This window comes from Cucurbita pepo, chromosome LG19, assembly GCF_002806865.2.
Source record: "Cucurbita pepo subsp. pepo cultivar mu-cu-16 chromosome LG19, ASM280686v2, whole genome shotgun sequence".
Lineage (NCBI taxonomy): Eukaryota > Viridiplantae > Streptophyta > Magnoliopsida > Cucurbitales > Cucurbitaceae > Cucurbita > Cucurbita pepo.
The window spans coordinates 1,918,579-1,939,018 of record NC_036656.1 but is presented as its reverse complement, the minus strand read 5'-3'; the positions used below and the strand labels follow the sequence as shown (position 1 = coordinate 1,939,018).

General features: G+C 39.0%; 3 protein-coding genes across 4 annotated transcripts; all 3 read right to left on the bottom strand.

Annotated features, from left to right (window-relative positions):
- Positions 1-1,943: 1,943 nt before the first annotated feature.
- LOC111781285 (protein GrpE-like) lies at positions 1,944-5,981 on the bottom strand. Of its 2 annotated transcripts, XM_023661791.1 has the most exons (4): positions 5,650-5,981; positions 3,852-4,385; positions 2,670-2,891; positions 1,944-2,308 (listed from the first exon to the last, which is right to left on the bottom strand). In XM_023661791.1, the coding sequence occupies exons 1-3, from the start codon at positions 5,902-5,904 to the stop codon at positions 2,673-2,675; spliced, it is 1,008 nt and encodes a 335-aa protein (XP_023517559.1). In that variant the 5' UTR covers positions 5,905-5,981; the 3' UTR covers positions 1,944-2,308; positions 2,670-2,672. The 2 variants fall into 2 exon arrangements, with proteins under 2 accessions (XP_023517559.1, XP_023517558.1); XM_023661790.1 differs by lacking the exon at positions 1,944-2,308 and having other exon boundaries at positions 2,350-2,891.
- Positions 5,982-7,483: 1,502 nt separating this feature from the next.
- LOC111781284 (ABC transporter F family member 4-like) lies at positions 7,484-11,496 on the bottom strand. Its single transcript, XM_023661789.1, has 2 exons — positions 11,335-11,496; positions 7,484-9,825 (listed from the first exon to the last, which is right to left on the bottom strand). Exon 2 carries the CDS (start codon positions 9,810-9,812, stop codon positions 7,629-7,631), a length of 2,184 nt encoding a protein of 727 aa, XP_023517557.1. The 5' UTR covers positions 9,813-9,825; positions 11,335-11,496; the 3' UTR covers positions 7,484-7,628.
- A 4,795-nt stretch (positions 11,497-16,291) lies between these two features.
- LOC111780925 (NADH--cytochrome b5 reductase 1-like) lies at positions 16,292-20,440 on the bottom strand. The gene is made up of 9 exons (XM_023661281.1): positions 20,155-20,440; positions 19,463-19,604; positions 18,836-18,926; positions 18,662-18,739; positions 17,967-18,047; positions 17,767-17,856; positions 17,156-17,221; positions 16,978-17,064; positions 16,292-16,707 (listed from the first exon to the last, which is right to left on the bottom strand). Exons 1-9 carry the CDS (start codon positions 20,270-20,272, stop codon positions 16,615-16,617), a joined length of 846 nt encoding a protein of 281 aa, XP_023517049.1. The 5' UTR covers positions 20,273-20,440; the 3' UTR covers positions 16,292-16,614.

Genomic DNA, 20,440 nt, shown 5'->3' with positions numbered 1-20,440 from the left:
ATTAAGGTGCAACTCGTAAATACAAGAGAAATGCAAGTTGAGGGAAAAGGGACAATGAAAGTCGAAATCAGTCATCATAAGATAAAATTATTAGATCAAGTTCAATTTGTGCTTAATTTAGGGTAAAAGTTATTGAATATTGGACGATTGATGATCATAGGACATTCCATTCTATTTGATGATAGCACATGGGTCATTACAAATAAGAAATAATGCCATAAAGTTCAAATTGTCATGACTTCAAATAAGATGAGCATCTTAATATGAAGGGCTCGAAAATACTCGAGGTTAAAGTATGATTTTCGGATTACCAAGAATTGATTCAATTAATTTATATGAAGGATGCATTTATGGCAAGCAAACTAAGAAGTTCTCCCCATTGAAAAAGCTAAAAGAGCTCCCGTCTAGAACTAATTCATGCTCGTTTATGTGGACAACTAAATCCTTGAGTGGGAGTATATACTTTTTACTATTTATTGATGACTGCATGAACTGTGTTTACTGCCTGTAAACATAAGTTAAATTTTTTTTTTCAGAAGTTCCAGAATATTAAAGCTAGGGTGGAGAACCAAAGTGACTGCCACATTAACTTTCTTCGCACGAGGTGGTGAATTCATATCTAAAGAGTTCAATCTAAAGGAAGTTAACAGCTCCTTACACTCCAGAACAAAATAGAATCGCTAAACAAAAAAATCGAACTATTATGGGGATGGCAAGAAGTATATTACAATCCGGGAGACTTTCAAACCAATTTTTGGCAAAAGTTGTAGCAACATCTATCTATCTATTAAATCTCTCACCAACAAAGGTTGTTATGAACTGAACTCCTTATGAAGCATGACAGGGAAGGAAACCATCGGTAAGTCATTTACGGGTCTTTGATTGTGTTGTTTATGCTTTGAAAAATTCTCAAATTGGTTAAAAGCTTGATGAAAAATCTCAAAAATGCATTTTTATTGGCTATTGTACTCAATCAATGACATATAAATTATAAAATCCTCTGGAGGAAAAGATTTTAGTTAAAATAGAGGTAATATTTGAAGAAAATATGTGTTGGGATTGGAGTAAAAAACAAGAGCATCATTACAGGAAGAGACAAAAGTCAACTTTAGTGCATCTTCTAGTGCTTTTACTGCAACACCAAATTTGTCAAATTTATCATCTTCCATATCTCTAAACAACAACTCTTCTTTAGAAGAATTTTCGGATAAGACACCCTCAATAAGTAGGTTGATATAGATTCAATTGAATCGTTGAGGCTACCCATCTACTACCTCAAGAAAATCGATGGCTCCTACATTCATCTTCAATTCTAGCTCTGGTCGTCTCTATCTTTCATCCATTCTCATGATATAGGATTATATTCATGTTGATTTCTTTCGCCAGATTTCAAGTAATAAGGTTAAAAAATTTGGGATCCAAAAACTAACCCACTCTTGAGCAAGGCTCTTTAGCAAAGAGAAAAACATAAAAAGAAAATAATGAAAAATTAGAAAAATGGTCCAAGTCAATCTCGAGGAGCAAAATGGTCATTTCGACCCACTTTTTCTAAATAGTGGTCTATAAGGAATAACACCTGAGAGACGAGGGAGAAGAAAGGAAAAGAAGAAAACAAAAAAGGTTTGGAGATGGAAATTAGTCGAGGAATCTTCTAAACAAAAATTGCTCAATGGACGTTAGAGGATCTAAGAGCTTGAATCACTCAAATCCATCAAGAATCGAGGAAGAACCGGATGTATGAATTTTAAGATTTTTGCATCAATTTTTCTTTAGACTTGATAAATTTTAATATATTATCTGGGGAAAGATTTTGCATACTTTTTATAACGGAACCTTGAGTCAAATCGAACCGGAAGTCGAAGTTTTGACGATCGTCAAAAAACTGTAAGTTCGTCTTTTGGACCAAATTTAGACTTATTTAATTTTCTATGTAGTCATCGGAATAAGGTGAAAATACTTTTGTGGGAAAGATGGATTTAAACTCTACAACTCTAGTGAATGAATTAAGTTGAATCGAACTACGAAAAGACAAATAAAAATTAAGAAATTAGAAAATAATCAAAAGAACTAAAGAGAGACAGACAAGAAAGAAGAGACACTCGTCGAACTACGAGGCGAAGAGCACGACTGGTTGTGTGGTGGACAAATGTCACATGTAGAGAGGAGCAAGGCGTCAGGCATCGAGTGGGGACACACATTGTCTGATCCGACCTAACCCGAATGCTTGTGCCTGACCTGAACCGCTACCCGCACCCGTTGAAGTGACCCGACCCGCGACCCGCTACTACCTTTCCCCTGATAAGAAGCTCTGAAAATAGAGTTGTTTTAGTTCTGGAAAATGCTTGAAAATGAAACACAAAGTAGGAAGCTTCATGAAGAGTGGACTACCATGCCATTTTCTGGCCTCACAAATGGAGCCACATTCAACCAATTCTACAAACTTACAATAGAGGCTTTGCTAAATTCTCTCTCAACATGTTAGAACAACAGGGTTTTTAGAGAGAGAATTAATATGTCTAAATCAAACTACAACATTTCCACTAACATCAAAGTTATCAAAACTCTCTGTCTGCCTGCAAAAGCCTGATTCAATTCATCTCCAGTCTCTTATCAGGCACAAACAAGATTCTTACTATACTCAAAATTGGATGGTGGTGTAGAGGAATTACGTTTTAAGATGACTCCGTATTGGATCTTTCATAATTCTCACTTGAATCATGTTCTTCTGATGGTGCTGCTTCGGCTGGCTTTTCGGGTCCGGGACCAGCCGATACTTTCACCATGGATGGTCGCAAGAGTCTGTCACCGAGCAAGAATCCTTTACGGAACTCGTCGAGTATGATACCTTCATCAAACTCTGTGGAATCCTCCCTCATAATTGCTTCATGAAGCTGTAAGAAGAAATTGATTAAAGAAGTTTCAATTAACCAAACTTGGTCCCCAAAAGGAGAGGAGAGATTAAACAGCAGATCCCTGATTAATTCCATGGTCGATCATGTCATGCAGTTTAGAATGCATATTAACAATAAATCAAAAAAGAAACATAACATATCAGCTCAGAATTCAATGGTTTGAAGATAATCCAAAATTACACAAACATATCAGCTCAGAATTCAATGGTTTGAAGATAATCCAAAATTACACAGAAACATAGAAATAGAAATAATAGCCTTGTGAGGGCAACCAAAATATGTTTTGCAAAAGGCACTATCAAGGAAAAGATGATTTACTCTCTCACATTATAATGCAAAAGATCACAGTTCTTAGTCAGGGCAACCAAAATGATTTGGCCTTCACATAGGCAAAAAGCCACAATTCACAGTGGAGTGGAGGATGATTGGGAAGGAGTCCCTCATTGGCCAATTTAGAGAATGATCATGTGCTTATAAGTAAGGAATACATCTCCATTGGTCTGAGGCCTTTTGGAGAAACCCAAAGCAAAGCCATGAGAGCTTATGCTCAAAATGGACAAGATCATACCATTGTGGAGATCCGTAATTTCTAACACTAACGAGAGGAAGTTCATCCAGTTATGATCATTAGATTTGCAAGGGAAGGTCCTATAGCTCCACTAGTTTCCAGAGTTTGATCACCAATCTCACTTAAATAAATGGCATTAAATTTATACAACCATTTTACTCATCAAGTTGATGGAATAAATCCACCATGTCAGATACTCTAAGAACCTGAACAATTTAAACAATTTGATAGCGAAAAAGGATGGTCATTTTGTAACTAAAGGATATTAGAAGTCACATACCGATTAATAGTGACTTTACTTGATGAATAAAGGCAAAAGGAGGCAGATGAGATTTTGAAATTTTAATAAGTGGACTGGAAGCGAAACTCACCAGTGGATCAAAAGGTTTTCCAACTGTCTCGACAGGAACTACACCCAATGAGCCCAAAATCTCGTTGAACTGCTTATAAATGCTCTGGTAACTCTGATTTATCTTCTCTTCTCCCTCTGTCTCCACCTTGATTTGTGCCCTAGCTCTCTCAAAATTATCTAGCACACCCAATAAAGTCTCTACTACTTCCCCTTGGGCATTTTTTACCAAGGAAAGACGTTCCCTCTCTGTTCTCTTCCGAAAATTTTCGAAGTCAGCACTGATCCTCAAAATTCGATCCTTCTCTACAGAAAGGTCTTCAGTTAAGGATTTCAATTTCCTTTCGGCTGCAAGCTTTTCATCTTCAATTGACTTCAGAAAAGATTCTATTTCAGCTATTTGAGATTCATTGTTATCAGCTAAAGCCTGCTTATAAGATTGAAGTGCTGCTAGGATGACTGATTGAGGTGAATCCTCAGCATTAACTTCTGCACCATCATTTATGTCACTATCACTTGCAGCATCTTCCACACCAGTATAACTAACAGAAGAGTCCTGTTACATAAATATATGAGCAACAAGAATATGCAAGGCATGATTTATGTATAAACTTAATTAAAACAATCTAAATCCATGCGTGAGAAACTATTTTTCATTGTCAGAAGTTATTACACTTCCGACGCATGCAATATCAAAAATCTTCAAATTTTAAAAAATCAAATCAATAATTTAAACTTGAAACTTGTAGGTCTAAAACACTATTGGTCATGTTTCTTTATAAAGAAACCAAACCTTCGTCAAGAGACTTTGATAAGAGTATGGTATTTGTGAAATCCCACGTCGGTTGGCGAGGAGAACGAAACATTCTTTATAAGGGTGTGGAAACCTCTCCCTATCAGATGCGTTTTAAAAACCTTGAGGAGAAGCCCGAAAGGAAAGTCCAAAGAGGACAATATCTGTTAGTGGTGGGCTTGAGCCGTTACAAATGATAGTAGACACCAGACGATGTGTCAACAAGGAGGTTGGACACGAGGCGATGTGCCAGCAATGATGCTGGGCCCCGAAGGGAAGGTCCCACATCGATTGGAAAAGGAAACGAGTGCCAACGAAGGTGATGGGCCCCAAAAAAGGTAGATTGTGAGATCGCACATTGGTTGGGGAGAAGAACGAAACATTTTTTATAAGGGTGTAGAAACCTCTCTCTAGCATACACGTTTTAAAAACCTTGACAGTAAGTCGGAAAGGAAAAGTCCAAAGAAGACAATATCAATTAGCGGTGGGCTTGGGCCGTTAGAGTATTTACTTCAAATAAACTTACTAAAAGATATGCACGAGAGGTGTCAATAAGAACCAAAATCGATGACAAGTAAAGCAGCAAAGAATAATTTAACCAAACTCCGAATAATGGAAAACAACCAAAACTGCTACCATACTCTAAATTTTTTAGTTTCCACTAAAATTTCAAATGTTAAGTGGATAATTTCAAGGTAAGTTTTGAGAAGGTCTAAAGCTCTCTAGAACATCCGACTCTGTCTACATACAATCCAATAGAACAATTAGAATCCAGAAATAAACAATGAGCAAAAGATAGTACCAAAATTCCGTATTCCCTCTCACAAAACTTGGCAAATTCATTCCAATCGATATTATTAGATACAACAACGCGATTGTATTAACATCTCTGCAAAAAACAACATTCAGCTTCTAATTCAATCCAAGCACCATAACTAACATTAAATCTCCTCGAACACTATCAAACCTAACCAACTAAAGAATCAAACTACATTAGCTCGAGAAAGAAAACAAAGAATTAAAGTACCTCAGCCTCAGATTCGTGAACTTCCTCTTCGACCTCGCTAACTTCCGTATTTCCAGAGGAAGCAAACGGGCCAAGCTTCGGGAACCGGATAGAACGAGGACGAGAAAGCTTGGAGGAATTGACGCAACAAAAGGTAGAGTGAGAAGTTCTGAAGGAAAGAGATGAGGATTTTAGGGTGGATTTGGAAGAGAAAACGGTGGATACATTTGCCGGAGGAGTTGCCTGAAAAAATGGAGCTCTGAGAATCGTGGCCATGAGATAAATCACAGAGCGAGAGAGAAAGGAAGAGAGATAAGGGTGCAGAGGAGAAGAAAGTGGGAAGTGCCAGAAAGGTTGGCTCAGAAATTATATTAATATTATAAATTCCCAAATTTTTTTAAAAAGGAAAATATTAAAAATATTATAATTCATAAAATTAGAGATCGATTGCCAGCCGTTGATGGAAAGTGTTAGGCTTGTTGGGTGATAATTAATTAAATATATTTAAATTATATATAATTAAATTTATTCTTTAAATTTTATGACAAATTGGACAACATATCTCATCTCTCCTTCCTTAGACTTAGTTAGCTTGCATTGTCATAGTAGTGAACGATTGATAGCTTAGATTGAGTCACTACCTCATAAAATCTAATAGGATAGTATGACTTCGGTTGATTTGAACATCATCACACGACCATAAAAAGTCACTCTAAGTTTGAGGGAGCGACCTTGTATGCTTTCCAGCTACTACGTTGCTACGTGGTTTCTCGTTCATCTCAAGATGAGTTTACTATGTAGTGACCCTATTTAAAAGACTTCGGGCCATTTCCACCAAATAAAAGGAACCTATTCACCTTGACACATTACACTAGAAGATTAGAGATAGTTATATCCTCACTACTAGTCGTAAGAAAATTTGAGGATGTATTTTCGGAAGAATTACTAGGTCCACCCATAAAGTGGGCATCAAGAAAGCTCATTGGAGATCTGTTCCCACCAACATAGGTATATATATCCCTCTCTCTCTTCCTCCTCGCTCCGATCGCATTTTTAACATCGGGGTCTCATCTCGTTGACTTTCTCTTCGACTCCTTGACGTCAAAATGACTTTATATGTGAGATCCCACCTTGGTTGGAGAGAGAAACAAAACATTATTTATAAGACCGTGGAAACCTCTCCCCTATCGTTTTAGAAACCTTGAGAGGAAACGTGAAAAGAAAAACCTAAAGAAGACAATACTTGCTAGCGGTAGACTTGAGCCGTTCAAATGGTATCATAGTCAAACATTGGACGGTGTGCAAGTGAGGACGCTGAGTTTCAAAGGAAGTGGACACCGGGCATTGTGCCACAAAGACGCTATGCCTCGAAGGGAGGTAGATTGTGAGATTGTTGGAGAAGAGAACAAAACATTTTTTATAAGGGTGTGGAAACTTTTCCTTAGCATACGTGTTTTAAAAACCTTTACGAGAAACCCGAAAAGGAAAGCACAAAGAGGATAATATTTGCTAACGGTAAACTTGGATCATTACAAATGGTATCAAGCCAGTGGATGGTGGAGGCTTGAGGATGACGACATTGTTGCCAATGTTAAACCATTTCTTTCTCTTTTTTTTCAACCATCCTTCATAACTCAGGCTGGATAGTCGAGATTGATCGAGTTCTTGAGACATTTCAACACTTTAATATCGAAACATTGAATTGTACAACAAAATGAGAAGAAAGAAGGAAACTTGTGATCTTTTCTTCACCTTTCGGTGTCTAAATCCCTTATTATACCATTCCATACATCTCTCTCTGCCCATTTCCGTGAACACCATTAGAGCCAGAAAGTAAAAAGAGGGAACAAAAACATATTGAAAAGTGTGAAATTTTTCATAGAATAGAATATAGTACACAGTAGTAACACAAACACAAGCAAAACTCATGAAGAAGATATACTTGAAACCAAAATGGATGAAGTAGAACGTGCTACCTGAAAATCCAACATATTACTCAACTAATCATCAACCTCAGCTTTAATCTCCTTTTGCAATTCTTCCTTGTATTCCTCGAAAGTTCCAGGGAAAAACTCGACAGTGCCATTTTCGACAACCCAAATTTCACTTTTTTCTTCATCCTCGCAGACTCGTGATATGAGTCGGGAATCGTGACTAACCAAAACAACTCCACCAGTGAACTCATCTAAGGCATCTGCAAGTGCATCAATACTCTGCATGTCCAAGTGGTTCGTTGGTTCATCAAGCAGTAATATGTGTGGCTTTGACATGGAAATTGAGGTAAAAACAACCCTGGCTTTTTGGCCCCCAGATAACTTGGCAATTGGCGTGAGGTGATTGTGGCTAGGGAGTCCAAATTTCCCCAACTTGGCACGTACAGCCTCCTGCTTGCTTAGACCCTCTTGATCGGGATGAAGACGAAGAAGATACTGAACTGGTGTTTCCTCCATTGTCAGAAGGTCTACGAAATGCTGTGAATACCTCCCAATCCTCAACTTCTGGCTCCTACGAACTTCACCTTCTGTGGGTACCAAATCACCTGCTAGCAGGTTCAGAAGAGTGGATTTCCCCGCTCCATTGGGTCCAACAATAGCAACCCGTGTTCCCATATCAATACCCACATCAACATCAGAAAGTCTGAAGTCTTTTCTATTTGGGTAGCTAAAGCTTACTTCAATCAATTGTAATAGTGGTGGGGTGAGCTCGGTGGGTTCAGGGAAGTGGAATTCTACACTGTAATCTCTCCATTTTCTGGGGGCCTCCGGCTGGGGATCATCCTCATCAACCTTTCCCTTGGACTTGTTCTTTGAGGATTCCTTAGCAGCAGCAAACTTGGCTCGGTCTTTCACCTTCTCTTGTTGAGCCCTACTTCCAGACCTCTTAGCTGCTTTCACCTGCTTATCATATATCTCAAACTTCTTGTTCATTTCTTTGCGACGCTGCTCATAACCGCTCTCAAAACTGTCGAAATTTCCACGATAAAAATGAAGCTTAAAGTCATGAAGATGAATAATCTCACTGCAAACAGTGTTCAGGAAATCTCGATCATGTGATACAACAACAAGAGTTTTCTTCCACCGACAGAGGTACTCCTCCAACCAGAGAACAGCCCTGAGGTCTAGATGATTTGTGGGTTCATCAAGTAATAGAAGTGTTGGCTGAACAAAAAGAGCCCGAGCCAATGAAATTCTCATCCTCCATCCACCACTAAATGAACGGGTGGGTCGTGCTTGCATATCCTTGGTAAAACCTAGTCCAGCAAGAATTTTGGAAGCTTGAGCCTCAGCTGCATCTGATCCTATGATTTGCAGCCTTTCATATAACTCAGCAAGCCTCTCTCCTGCATCATCCTCCTCATCATCTTCATCTTTACCACCATCGGAATTCTGCAAATCTGCAACTTCTTGTCGAAGCTTGACCAGCTCCTCATTAGCAGAAACAACTGCTTGAAGTGCAGTTTTATCATCACCAACCACCTCTTGTTCAACTAAGAGAACATCGATATTTTTAGGAACTGGTATCTTCCTCCAAGCAAGGAGCTTTAATAGTGTAGACTTTCCCATACCATTAGGCCCAACTAAACCATACCTCTTCCCGTGAGATATTTTCACTGAAGCATTTTTTAAAAGCTCTTTACCTCTAGCTGAAACAGAGAAATTTTCAATTGTAACGTCTTTGACATTTGCATCAGCTTCATCATTTCCATCAAGAACTGAAGCTCGGCTACCAATTACAACAGTGAAAGCATCATGGTCATCTTTTAGAGCTTCCTGTCTGGCCAGTTCTGCTGCATGGACAGCAAACATGTCTTTCCTCTCTCGTCTTTTCAACTCTTTGTCACTTACAGCAACCTCCAGAGGCTTCACCTCAGCTCTATCCTGCCAGGGTAGCCGTTTCTGGGAACTGGAACTCTGTTGCTCTTCATCAGGCACTATTTCTTCTTCCTCATCATCTGAGGGAGGGAGATCAATGCCATCAGTGTAAGATGCAACCTTCTTTGGAGCTTTGGCTTGAGGTTTAGCACCACCACTCGAAGATGAAGATCCCTTTCTTGGTTTATCTGGTTTCTGATCCATATTAGCAAGCATTTCTGACACTGAAAGCTTCTCTCTCTTCCCAGAAACATCTTTACCAGGTTTGACTTTGGAGTTTCCACCAGCTTCTTCTGTTTTCTTTCTTCCCATTGCACCAATCAACCTGATTATAGGAAAAAAATAAAATTATCAAACATAAACACAAAAACCATCCACATGAGTTATTTCACATCTAATAATAGCCATTGCCATTCTATTTCTGCAACATATGGATCGGACAAAAAGTGAAATCATTTTAAAATTTAAGAACCCAAAGATGTGGTACATACATACTACACCATGTCAAATTTTCCAAGGAAAAAAACTTGTCATGAACAGCACACGAAAGACAAGTAAAACACAGGTACAGTTTTAGAAAGGAACTTGTCATTCAAACAATCAAAACTTACAAAAATCTAGAGAATCAAATGACAACTGTATATATCGAAGGATAATGAGTTCAATACAAACTAAGAAACTTACTAAATTACATATAGTACAAGAAAATATTAGGAGAATATGACCAGAATTATCAGACCTTTGATTACTGAAAAACTATAGCCTCCAACATATACTCTTAAAAATTATAACAGAAAATTGATGCCTTACGAATTGACAAGAGATCATTCACCACAATATAATATATTTCCCTTCTTTTGCCCAACCTGAGTTCTTTTTAAATCATAACTTCAAAACATTATATGCGCCCAATTTCCTGTTCATGCAAAATGAAACTTAAAAGTTCATTTCAAATTCATGCTTGAACAACTAAGACCCCTTTGGTAACTTTTTTTTTTTTTAATTAAGCTTATAAACGCTACTTCAACCTATGAGTTTCTTTGTTTTGTTATCTACTTTCAAAAAGTATTTCAAAATCCAAGCCAAGTTTTAAAACCTAAAAAAGCAGTGTTTAGAAACTGTTTTTGTTTTTAGAATTTGACTAAGAATTCTAAGTTTTGTTTTTCAAGAAAGAAAGGGAAAAACCATAAAAATAATTTGGGAAGAAACAAGAATGAAATTCAAGAACAGGATACCAAAAAACAAAATGGCTATCAAACCGGCATCTAAAATAATAAGAGGAAACTAAATAACATAACTATTCAAATTACAGAATTAATTGTTCGCATGAAAGAATCCAAACCGTAACATAAACCAGACCAGAAAATTGCCGATTTAACAACAAAGCACATTGGCTTTAGAAACACAAGCATAATCGAAAAGGCACAGATACAAGTTGTCAAAAGTAAATAGTCCTAACCATGTCCGTAAGTTCAATTCTCAAAGAAACAAACCACAAACGAAAATGAATTGGAACTGTCATGAGTTCAAGCCTCAATAGCCAGTAGCCACCAACTAATACTTACAGTCAAGTTTAATAATCAAAAGTCAAGAAAATCAAGAAAAAATAAACAGAGCGGTTCGGACGAGATAAAATATAAAACAGTGGAGGGGAACGGACATCACCGCAGGATAATCAATCGAAAAACAAGCAGCATAACGAAGAATAGAATTTGATATTCAGTACGATTTGAAATCTAGCTTAGAATAATTCAATTCACGATTGACCTAATTCCAAATCTACCCTATTTTGAAGTTGATTGAATAAGAAAAAAAACACTTGATCCGAGCAAACCTCGACGGCGAGCCACGGAGAGACGGAAGGGATACGGTGGCGGCGTGAGGTCCGGCACCTTGAAGAGGAAAGAAAACGGAGCGTCTGCTGGCGGCGGTTGGAAATGGAGAAATCAGAGATAGAAAAGGGTGGAGAATCTTGAAGAAGGATGAACCAGTGGGCTTAGACTTTACAGTTATTTTTTTAAATATATATTTTCCTTTTATAGAGTTTTCCTTCCAAATTCCTTTCTTTAAAATATATATTTTATTTTATTTTTACAAATATGTTTAAATAAAATATATTAAAACTACGATAATAATCTATTAATTAATATTTTTGTAAAATATATTAATTAATTAACTAATAATAAGAAGTACGAGATTCTTGCCCGGCTTAAGAAGGCAGCGGTGAGAATGAGAATCACTTCAGAACTCATTGAGAATGAGCGTTTTTAGGTCTAAAAGCTCTCCAACGTGTTGTGGATCCTTCAGCCGTGAGAGGGTTTTGACCGCCGTATGAAGCTTAGATTGCTTTCGCAGCCACGTGATGATTCGACGTTCGTGGTCGGCATAGGAGTTGGGCGAAGCAGGAGCCAATCTCTAGTGGTGATGTAAGTGCGCGGTGAGCGTAGTAGCTTCCATCTATAGAAGTGTTGATTCGACATTCGTGGTAGCGTAGGAGCTAGGCGAAGCAGTAGCCAAGCTCTAGTGGTGATGTAAGTGCGCGGTGAGCGTAGTAGCCTCCATCTATAGAAGTGTTGATTCAACATTCGTGGTAGGCGTAGGAGCTGGGCGAAGCGGTAGCCAAGCTCTAGTGGTGATGTAAGTGCGCGGTGAGCGTAGTAGCTTCCATCTATAGAAGTGTTGATTCGACATTCGTGGTAGCGTAGGAGCTAGGCGAAGCAGTAGCCAAGCTCTAGTGGTGATGTAAGTGCGCGGTGAGCGTAGTAGCCTCCATCTATAGAAGTGTTGATTCAACATTCGTGGTAGGCGTAGGAGCTGGGCGAAGCGGTAGCCAAGCTCTAGTGGTGATGTAAGTGCGCGGTGAGCGTAGTAGCCTCCATCTATAGAAGTGTTGATTCAACATTCGTGGTAGGCGTAGGAGCTGGGCGAAGCGGTAGCCAAGCTCTAGTGGTGATGTAAGTGCGCGGTGAGCGTAGTAGCCTCCATCTATAGAAGTGTTGATTCAACATTCGTGGTAGGCGTAGGAGCTGGGCGAAGCGGTAGCCAAGCTCTAGTGGTGATGTAAGTGCGCGGTGAGCGTAGTAGCCTCCATCTATAGAAGTGTTGATTCAACATTCGTGGTAGGCGTAGGAGCTGGGCGAAGCGGTAGCCAAGCTCTAGTGGTGATGTAAGTGCGCGGTGAGCGTAGTAGCCTCCATCTATAGAAGTGTTGATTCAACATTCGTGGTAGGCGTAGGAGCTGGGCGAAGCGGTAGCCAAGCTCTAGTGGTGATGTAAGTGCCCGGTGAGCGTAGTAGCCTCCATCTATAGAAGTGTTGATTCAACATTCGTGGTAGGTGTAGGAGCTGGGCGAAGCGGTAGCCAAGCTCTAGTGGTGATGTAAGTGCCCGGTGAGCGTAGTAGCCTCCATCTATAGAAGTGTTGATTCAACATTCGTGGTAGGTGTAGGAGCTGGGCGAAGCGGTAGCCAAGCTCTAGTGGTGATGTAAGTGCCCGGTGAGCGTAGTAGCCTCCATCTATAGAAGTGTTGATTCAACATTCGTGGTAGGTGTAGGAGCTGGGCGAAGCGGTAGCCAAGCTCTAGTGGTGATGTAAGTGCCCGGTGAGCGTAGTAGCCTCCATCTATAGAAGTGTTGATTCAACATTCGTGGTAGGTGTAGGAGCTGGGCGAAGCGGTAGCCAAGCTCTAGTGGTGATGTAAGTGCCCGGTGAGCGTAGTAGCCTCCATCTATAGAAGTGTTGATTCAACATTCGTGGTAGGTGTAGGAGCTGGGCGAAGCGGTAGCCAAGCTCTAGTGGTGATGTAAGTGCCCGGTGAGCGTAGTAGCCTCCATCTATAGAAGTGTTGATTCAACATTCGTGGTAGGTGTAGGAGCTGGGCGAAGCGGTAGCCAAGCTCTAGTGGTGATGTAAGTGCCCGGTGAGCGTAGTAGCCTCCATCTATAGAAGTGTTGATTCAACATTCGTGGTAGGTGTAGGAGCTGGGCGAAGCGGTAGCCAAGCTCTAGTGGTGATGTAAGTGCCCGGTGAGCGTAGTAGCCTCCATCTATAGAAGTGTTGATTCAACATTCGTGGTAGGTGTAGGAGCTGGGCGAAGCGGTAGCCAAGCTCTAGTGGTGATGTAAGTGCCCGGTGAGCGTAGTAGCCTCCATCTATAGAAGTGTTGATTCAACATTCGTGGTAGGTGTAGGAGCTGGGCGAAGCGGTAGCCAAGCTCTAGTGGTGATGTAAGTGCCCGGTGAGCGTAGTAGCCTCCATCTATAGAAGTGTTGATTCAACATTCGTGGTAGGTGTAGGAGCTGGGCGAAGCGGTAGCCAAGCTCTAGTGGTGATGTAAGTGCCCGGTGAGCGTAGTAGCCTCCATCTATAGAAGTGTTGATTCAACATTCGTGGTAGGTGTAGGAGCTGGGCGAAGCGGTAGCCAAGCTCTAGTGGTGATGTAAGTGCCCGGTGAGCGTAGTAGCCTCCATCTATAGAAGTGTTGATTCAACATTCGTGGTAGGTGTAGGAGCTGGGCGAAGCGGTAGCCAAGCTCTAGTGGTGATGTAAGTGCCCGGTGAGCGTAGTAGCCTCCATCTATAGAAGTGTTGATTCAACATTCGTGGTAGGTGTAGGAGCTGGGCGAAGCGGTAGCCAAGCTCTAGTGGTGATGTAAGTGCGCGGTGAGCGTAGTAGCCTCCATCTATAGAAGTGTTGATTCAACATTCGTGGTAGGCGTAGGAGCTGGGCGAAGCGGTAGCCAAGCTCTAGTGGTGATGTAAGTGCCCGGTGAGCGTAGTAGCCTCCATCTATAGAAGTGTTGATTCAACATTCGTGGTAGGCGTAGGAGCTGGGCGAAGTTGTAGTCAAGCTCTAGTGGTGATGTAAGTGCACAGTGAACGTAGTAGCCCAATCTATAGAAGTGTTTAATTTTTTATAATTATAGTTAAGAATTTTAATTATAAATATTATTTGACGATTTAAAATTTATTACTTTATATCAACTTTTTATTCCTATGTTTATAATTGACCCTAAGTAATTAATTAATTAATGATTTATATTTTACACATAGAAAAAGAAATAGAGAGAATTAATTATATAAAATAAAGACAAATATTATTTATTGTCATTTATTGGCATCTTCACATGCAGCACATGTAGTTTATGCTGTATTTATAAATTAATAATAAATATTTATATCATTGTTATATTAGACATTTTTAAATTTAACAATATATTAAATGCAAAACTAAAATAAGAGAGATCAAATACACATTATACAATTTAATCTATATATTTTATTACCTCTAATTCTACATTTCTTTAAAAAAAATTGTAAAAAGAAGGTAATGGACACGGTACTAATAGTAAATAAATTCCCGGATATATTCATAGAGGATCTATCGGGAGTTCCTCTTACCTTAGACTTTAGGATAGAACTCGAACCAAAAACTGGACCCATCTCTAAAGCATCATACTGCATGGCGCTAGCAAAATTAAATGAACTTAAAGTACAGTAAAAAAATCTACTGGATAAAGGTTTCATGTAACCTCGCATATTTCCTTGGGGTGCGTCGGTGTTGTTTGTGAAAAAAAAAAAAGATGACTCGATGCACCTCTGTATTGATTAGAGGGAGTTAAACAAGAGAATAGTAAAGAACAAGTACTCACTCTCTCGCATGAGAGACGACGGTATTTTACAAGATAGATCTTAGATCAGGGTATCACCAGATTAGATCAAAGAAGGGGATGTACTGACAACCTTTCGAACAAGGTATGGCCACTACGAGTTTACAGTGATATTATTTGGCCTCACCAACGTCCCAGCTGTGTTCATAGAGTTAATGAACTCGGAATTCAAGGAGTGTAAACACATTTGTTATCATGTTCATATACGACATTCTAGCATACTCGATGGTGGACCAAGAGCTTCAAGAACACCTCCGAAAAGTCCTAACCATCTTGAGGGAGAATAAATTGTATGCCAAGTTTTCCAAATGCAAATTTTGGTTGCGACAAGTCTCGTTCTTGGGACACGTGGTATCAAAAGATGAAATTTCAGTAAACCCCACTAAGTGGGAATACCCAACTACAATTACAGAGTTACGAAGCTTACTGGGGTTAGCAAGATACTATCGAAGGTTTGTGCAAGACTTCGCTAGAATAGTCTTACCACTTACACGTTTGACGAAAAATGTCGTACCAAATACATGTGAGGCCAGCTTCCAAGGCTTAAAACAGAAGTTTGAGGCCAGCTTCCAAGGCTTAAAACAGAAGTTTGAGGCCAGCTTCCAAGGCTTAAAACAGAAGTTAGTGTCAGCTTGCTCACGGTACCAGAGAGATGCTTCCAACAAGGGACTAGGTGCGGTTGTTGCAGACGCGTCCCATCAGTTGAAAGAATATGAGAACTATCTCACACATCATATCCCGTACCCTTTGTATGGAACAATACATGCGAGGCCAACTTCCAAGGCTTAAAACAGAAGTTAGTGTCAACTCCAGTGCTCACGGTACCACAGAGATGCTTCCAAGAAGGGACTAGGGTGCGGTTGTTGCATACACGGCCCATCAGTTGAAAGAATATGAGAACTATCTCACACATCATATCCCATACATGACCTAGAATTAGCTTAAGTAGTGTTTGCATTAAAGAGTTGGCGACACTACATGTATGGAGAAAATACTCAAATCTATCCCGACCACAAGAGTCTAAAATACTTATTCCCCTATTAAAAACTTAATATGACGCATGCGGTTGGAATTGGTGAAGGACGAAAGAACTAAGTAGTTAGAAGAAACATAATTGTTTTAGTTGATATGACAATCAAATCGAATTTCATTTCAAATATAAACTATCTCAGTCTTGTAGTTGCCACCCGACTATATCGCTTCAGAAAGCTTATTTCAAAGTTGTCTCTTGAAAAGACAATTTCAGCAAAATAAAAAAACTAGGGTGGACTCTGCCAAATGATGCCATCAATTATTCTACAGCACTGCAAAATGAAAAAGAGCTAAGAAAACAGCCTCCTAAGAACATAAATCTTTAGCTCTAAATTGAGACATTATTCAAATTTTCAAAACTTGGGAGGAAAAGAAAAATGATGCTTAGTTCTAGTGAAGAACTTTGAGGAAGAATCAGAACATGAACACCATCTCTGGTGCGTATCCAAGAGCTTCAAGATGAGCAGCCATGGCCTTGTTCATTGGTGGTGGCCCACATCTTAAAATCTGCTTATAAAACAGGGTTGCATAGTAATTATTTAGTGGTTTAAGATTTCAATCAATATATAGACACTAAAATGAATCTAATGAACCTACTCCAATCCAACAAGTTATCCGGCACACGAGAACACTCTTCGTTAGCTTTAAAGAGTAGGTTATTCGTAGAAACATCGAGCGAAAGCACTTTTGACAAAGGAAATTGTTCAAACATGTTTTTGAGAACCAATCTGAAGCATCCTTGTCATTTAAAACTAATGAGTTGGTAATCAAACATACCCGAACATCAGAAGCAGGAGCAGGGCAATGGGTTTGAATCATCTCCTTCGTCACGAATCCAACGCCACCATCCCACGATTCAGGAGGCTGAGTAAGCAATGAGTATACAAAAGGTTGATCAAAAGATATGGTAGAGATAAGTATAAATTTGGAGTTGTGGCTGAAGGAGAAGACTGACCTGGTTTAAAACATAATAGAGCTTGAAGCTATCTGGGTACCTTGAGGCAAGAAGATCTAACTCCTCCTACAACCACACAAGTTTCTTTTGGTAAGAAACAGTTCTGAAATTGGAGAAAGAGATATCATAGAAACAGGATTATTGTTATAAAAGCAAAAGTGAAGCCCAAGAGGTAGCTACAAAAATATTAAGATCCTACACGTTTTTCTTATCTATATAAAATGATGAACAACGGGCCTTTTAGTTGAGGACAGTCGAGCTCTGACAAGGACAGAGGATTATATGACTTAACTAGTTAAGCTATGTTCGCTATGTTCATGTTGGCAAAAGAACTCCACGCAAGTGTTAAACTAAGGAGTTCGAACATTAGATGTACGGAAAACATTCCAATCAAATCACTATGCCGTTGAAATTCACAGCGTGCTGAGAAAGGAGTAGATTCATTACAATATCACCGAGACAGTGTGGAAAATAAGCCTCGGTCGCACTGGTTGGCATGGCTTATCTCTCTCCATGAAAGTAAAAGTTAATAAAAAGATGTACAGGTATCCACATTGTGGTCAAATTGAAGACAAAAGGGAACTCCATTGAAGAAGATATGGCATAATTACCTTCAAAAGAATGTCCTCGTAGGTGACGTTGGCATAAATGAGATGTACCTTCGTCTTGTCATTTGGATTTTCTAATATGGCTCGAGCAACCTAAGGAGAGCAACGAAAGCATGAATATCCATAACAACGATCAAAGCAATCCAAACGATAGTACGTTGAGGAACAAAAATGAGCAAGCCAAAAGTAAAGGAAATATGTACTTGATACATAGGAGTAATGCCAGAGCCTCCAGCGAGCATTCCAAATGCTCTGACCTCGCCTGGTTGATACCTGAATCGCCCCTGCAGTAATATTTACGTTGTAAATTCTGAATATTCTCAGCGTTTTCAAAGGTACTATGCAGTTATTTGTTTTTCTCTGCGACAAATAAAATGTTTCCATTAAATTCTCGAAATTGAGGGTGGGAGGAAAAGTCCATGCCCAATGCTAAGGAAGCTGAATGCTAGACAGACAGATAGATAACATAAACCAGGGCAGTAGATACAGGAGATTGATTTCCATACCAACTTCAACTTGAACATTGAAGGCCACAAGTTTTAATACTGTTCTCTGTTTAATAAAATTACACCTATTTACTAAAATCTTTCTTCGTTTTCTAGTTTACTGTCAAAATTGTTTCAAAATCACTGATCAAGAGAAGGCTTCCAACATAAATTGAGTCACGGTATTAATTCAAAAGAGAATTATAAAAAACGAAAACATGAATTGATTTAGACATACAGAACATAACATCAGAGATCAAATATATGCGAAGAAAGTGTATGAGACAAGTTTGGACAGAAAAGGCCACTCATTTGTCGATGGAATAAAATGTTAAGAATCCCAAAAAACATAGATACCTAAAAGCATAAGAAATGATAACTTAAATAGCTGCCATTAATTGATCGACACATACCTTGGGCCCTTTCACAGACAGAAAATCACCGACACGCATCTGTCGGAAATGGTGTGACATCCTTCCTTGGGGATACATCTGATTAAACACAATACAGAGTTAGGATTAAGATTAACATGCGTGTAAAAGAAAAAAAAAAAAAAAAAAAAAAAAAACACACACAAAGATACGTACCTTTATGACTAATTCAAAATATCCGACATCAGAATCCAAAGTAATAGGTGTATAAGGTTTGATAACATCTTCACCTTGGCCATCCTTGCCCCTGTAGGATGGATGAATTATAGTTTCTCAGGAGAAATAAATCCTTTTTGTCATATGAAACAGAATCGTCTTAAAGAACAACACCAGGTGAAGAGGGCATTAAGGCATTCATCCCCATTCAAACCGAAGGGAGATTAAGAAAAACATTTCTGTTAGCTTGTTTCAGATGATGCAAATTATTAGAAAAGTGTTTTGAACACAATTAAACAGCTAAAAGAAACACATGATACTCCACCTAAACAACGTTCTTAGAGATTACTCCCAAACAATAACAAATAAATAAACAAGTACTTCGAAGTTTCCTTTAAAGTTTTACAGTTTCTCTCAAGCTAAAAAACCATCCGATAAAAGTTGTGACTGACAATGAGCTGGATCAGAAAATCTATAACGAGGCAAAGGCATGATTGATAGTTTAACAGGTATCTTTAAAGTAAACATATTGTATTCCATGTTTTCTCTACAGAGTCAACACGAGAGAGTATAGTATCGAGATTCGAACTAATCCTATGACAAATGAATAAGGATAAACTACTAGACCTGCAACTTATATGTTGTCCAATGGGAAGGCCCAAAACTGAAGTAGAACTTGGGAGTGTAAATGTAAACTTCGCCACATTATGGCTCAGCTGCGCACGCTTGATAAGCTTAAACTCCTTGAAATTCTCTGGATCCAAGCAACCTGAATGCATGAACCATATTGTAAGGAAAAAAACGTACGAAAACGAATTATTAAACACCAACGACAGACGATGTTCTAATGTATCATCACAATGAAACCTTCCATATGCACAAGAATCCACTGAAAATGTTGAGTGAAAAATCCATTTGTCCACATATTACTGCATTAGTACTTCATATTATCAAAGGGAGTAGGAACTCGCATGGTTATGGAAGTGTTCCCTGAAATTGCCTTAACTAGTACCAATTTCAAACAGATCATACGCTTAATTTGAACAGAAATGTCCATTACAGAGTAACTATAGTAACATTCAGACTCCAGACGTCCACATATCCACAAAGTAACAAGAACTTCAAACTGCACTCTCAAAATTTCATCAAAATGGCACGAATCAAAACACAATAGATCCTAGAAACTGCTTACAGCATTCAGGTAAAGTAGATTTCAACCGCAAATCATGAATCCAAAACACTCAACAAGGAAATCCAAACACTGGAAATTAAAAAAATAATAATAATAATAAATGAACTGAGATTCAAGAGCAGCTAACCTCCGGATTTGGATTTCTTGGACGAGGATAACAAATAGAGAGCACCAAAGGCAAGAGCTAAAACAGCCACAGCCGAACCCAGAAGGATTTGAGGATCCAAAGACTGTAATAAGTCCATTACACGATTCTTCACAGACAAAAACCTTGAGAAAAATCAAATGGAGTTGTGATTCACCTAACTTTTTCCGTTCCACAGCTCCAGAGCCCACTTTCACCGAATGCAGCAGCAGCCACCGGAGAAAAATGAAACGCTCGAGTTAGGTGGAGATTGATGAAGGTATTTGGA

Coding starts and splice junctions, on each gene's coding strand:
- LOC111781285 (XM_023661791.1), bottom strand. CDS start 5,904: ATGGCCACGATTCTCAGAGCTCCATTTTTTCAGGCAACTCCTCCGGCA. Junction 4,386..5,649: donor TTCACGAATCTGAGGCTGAG/GTACTTTAATTC, acceptor TTTATGTAACAG/GACTCTTCTGTTAGTTATAC. Junction 2,892..3,851: donor GAAAACCTTTTGATCCACTG/GTGAGTTTCGCT, acceptor TTCTTCTTACAG/CTTCATGAAGCAATTATGAG.
- LOC111781284 (XM_023661789.1), bottom strand. CDS start 9,812: ATGGGAAGAAAGAAAACAGAAGAAGCTGGTGGAAACTCCAAAGTCAAA.
- LOC111780925 (XM_023661281.1), bottom strand. CDS start 20,272: ATGGACTTATTACAGTCTTTGGATCCTCAAATCCTTCTGGGTTCGGCT. Junction 19,605..20,154: donor CAAGAAATCCAAATCCGGAG/GTTAGCTGCTCT, acceptor TCATGCATTCAG/GTTGCTTGGATCCAGAGAAT. Junction 17,222..17,766: donor ACGAGGACATTCTTTTGAAG/GTAATTATGCCA, acceptor GTGTGGTTGTAG/GAGGAGTTAGATCTTCTTGC.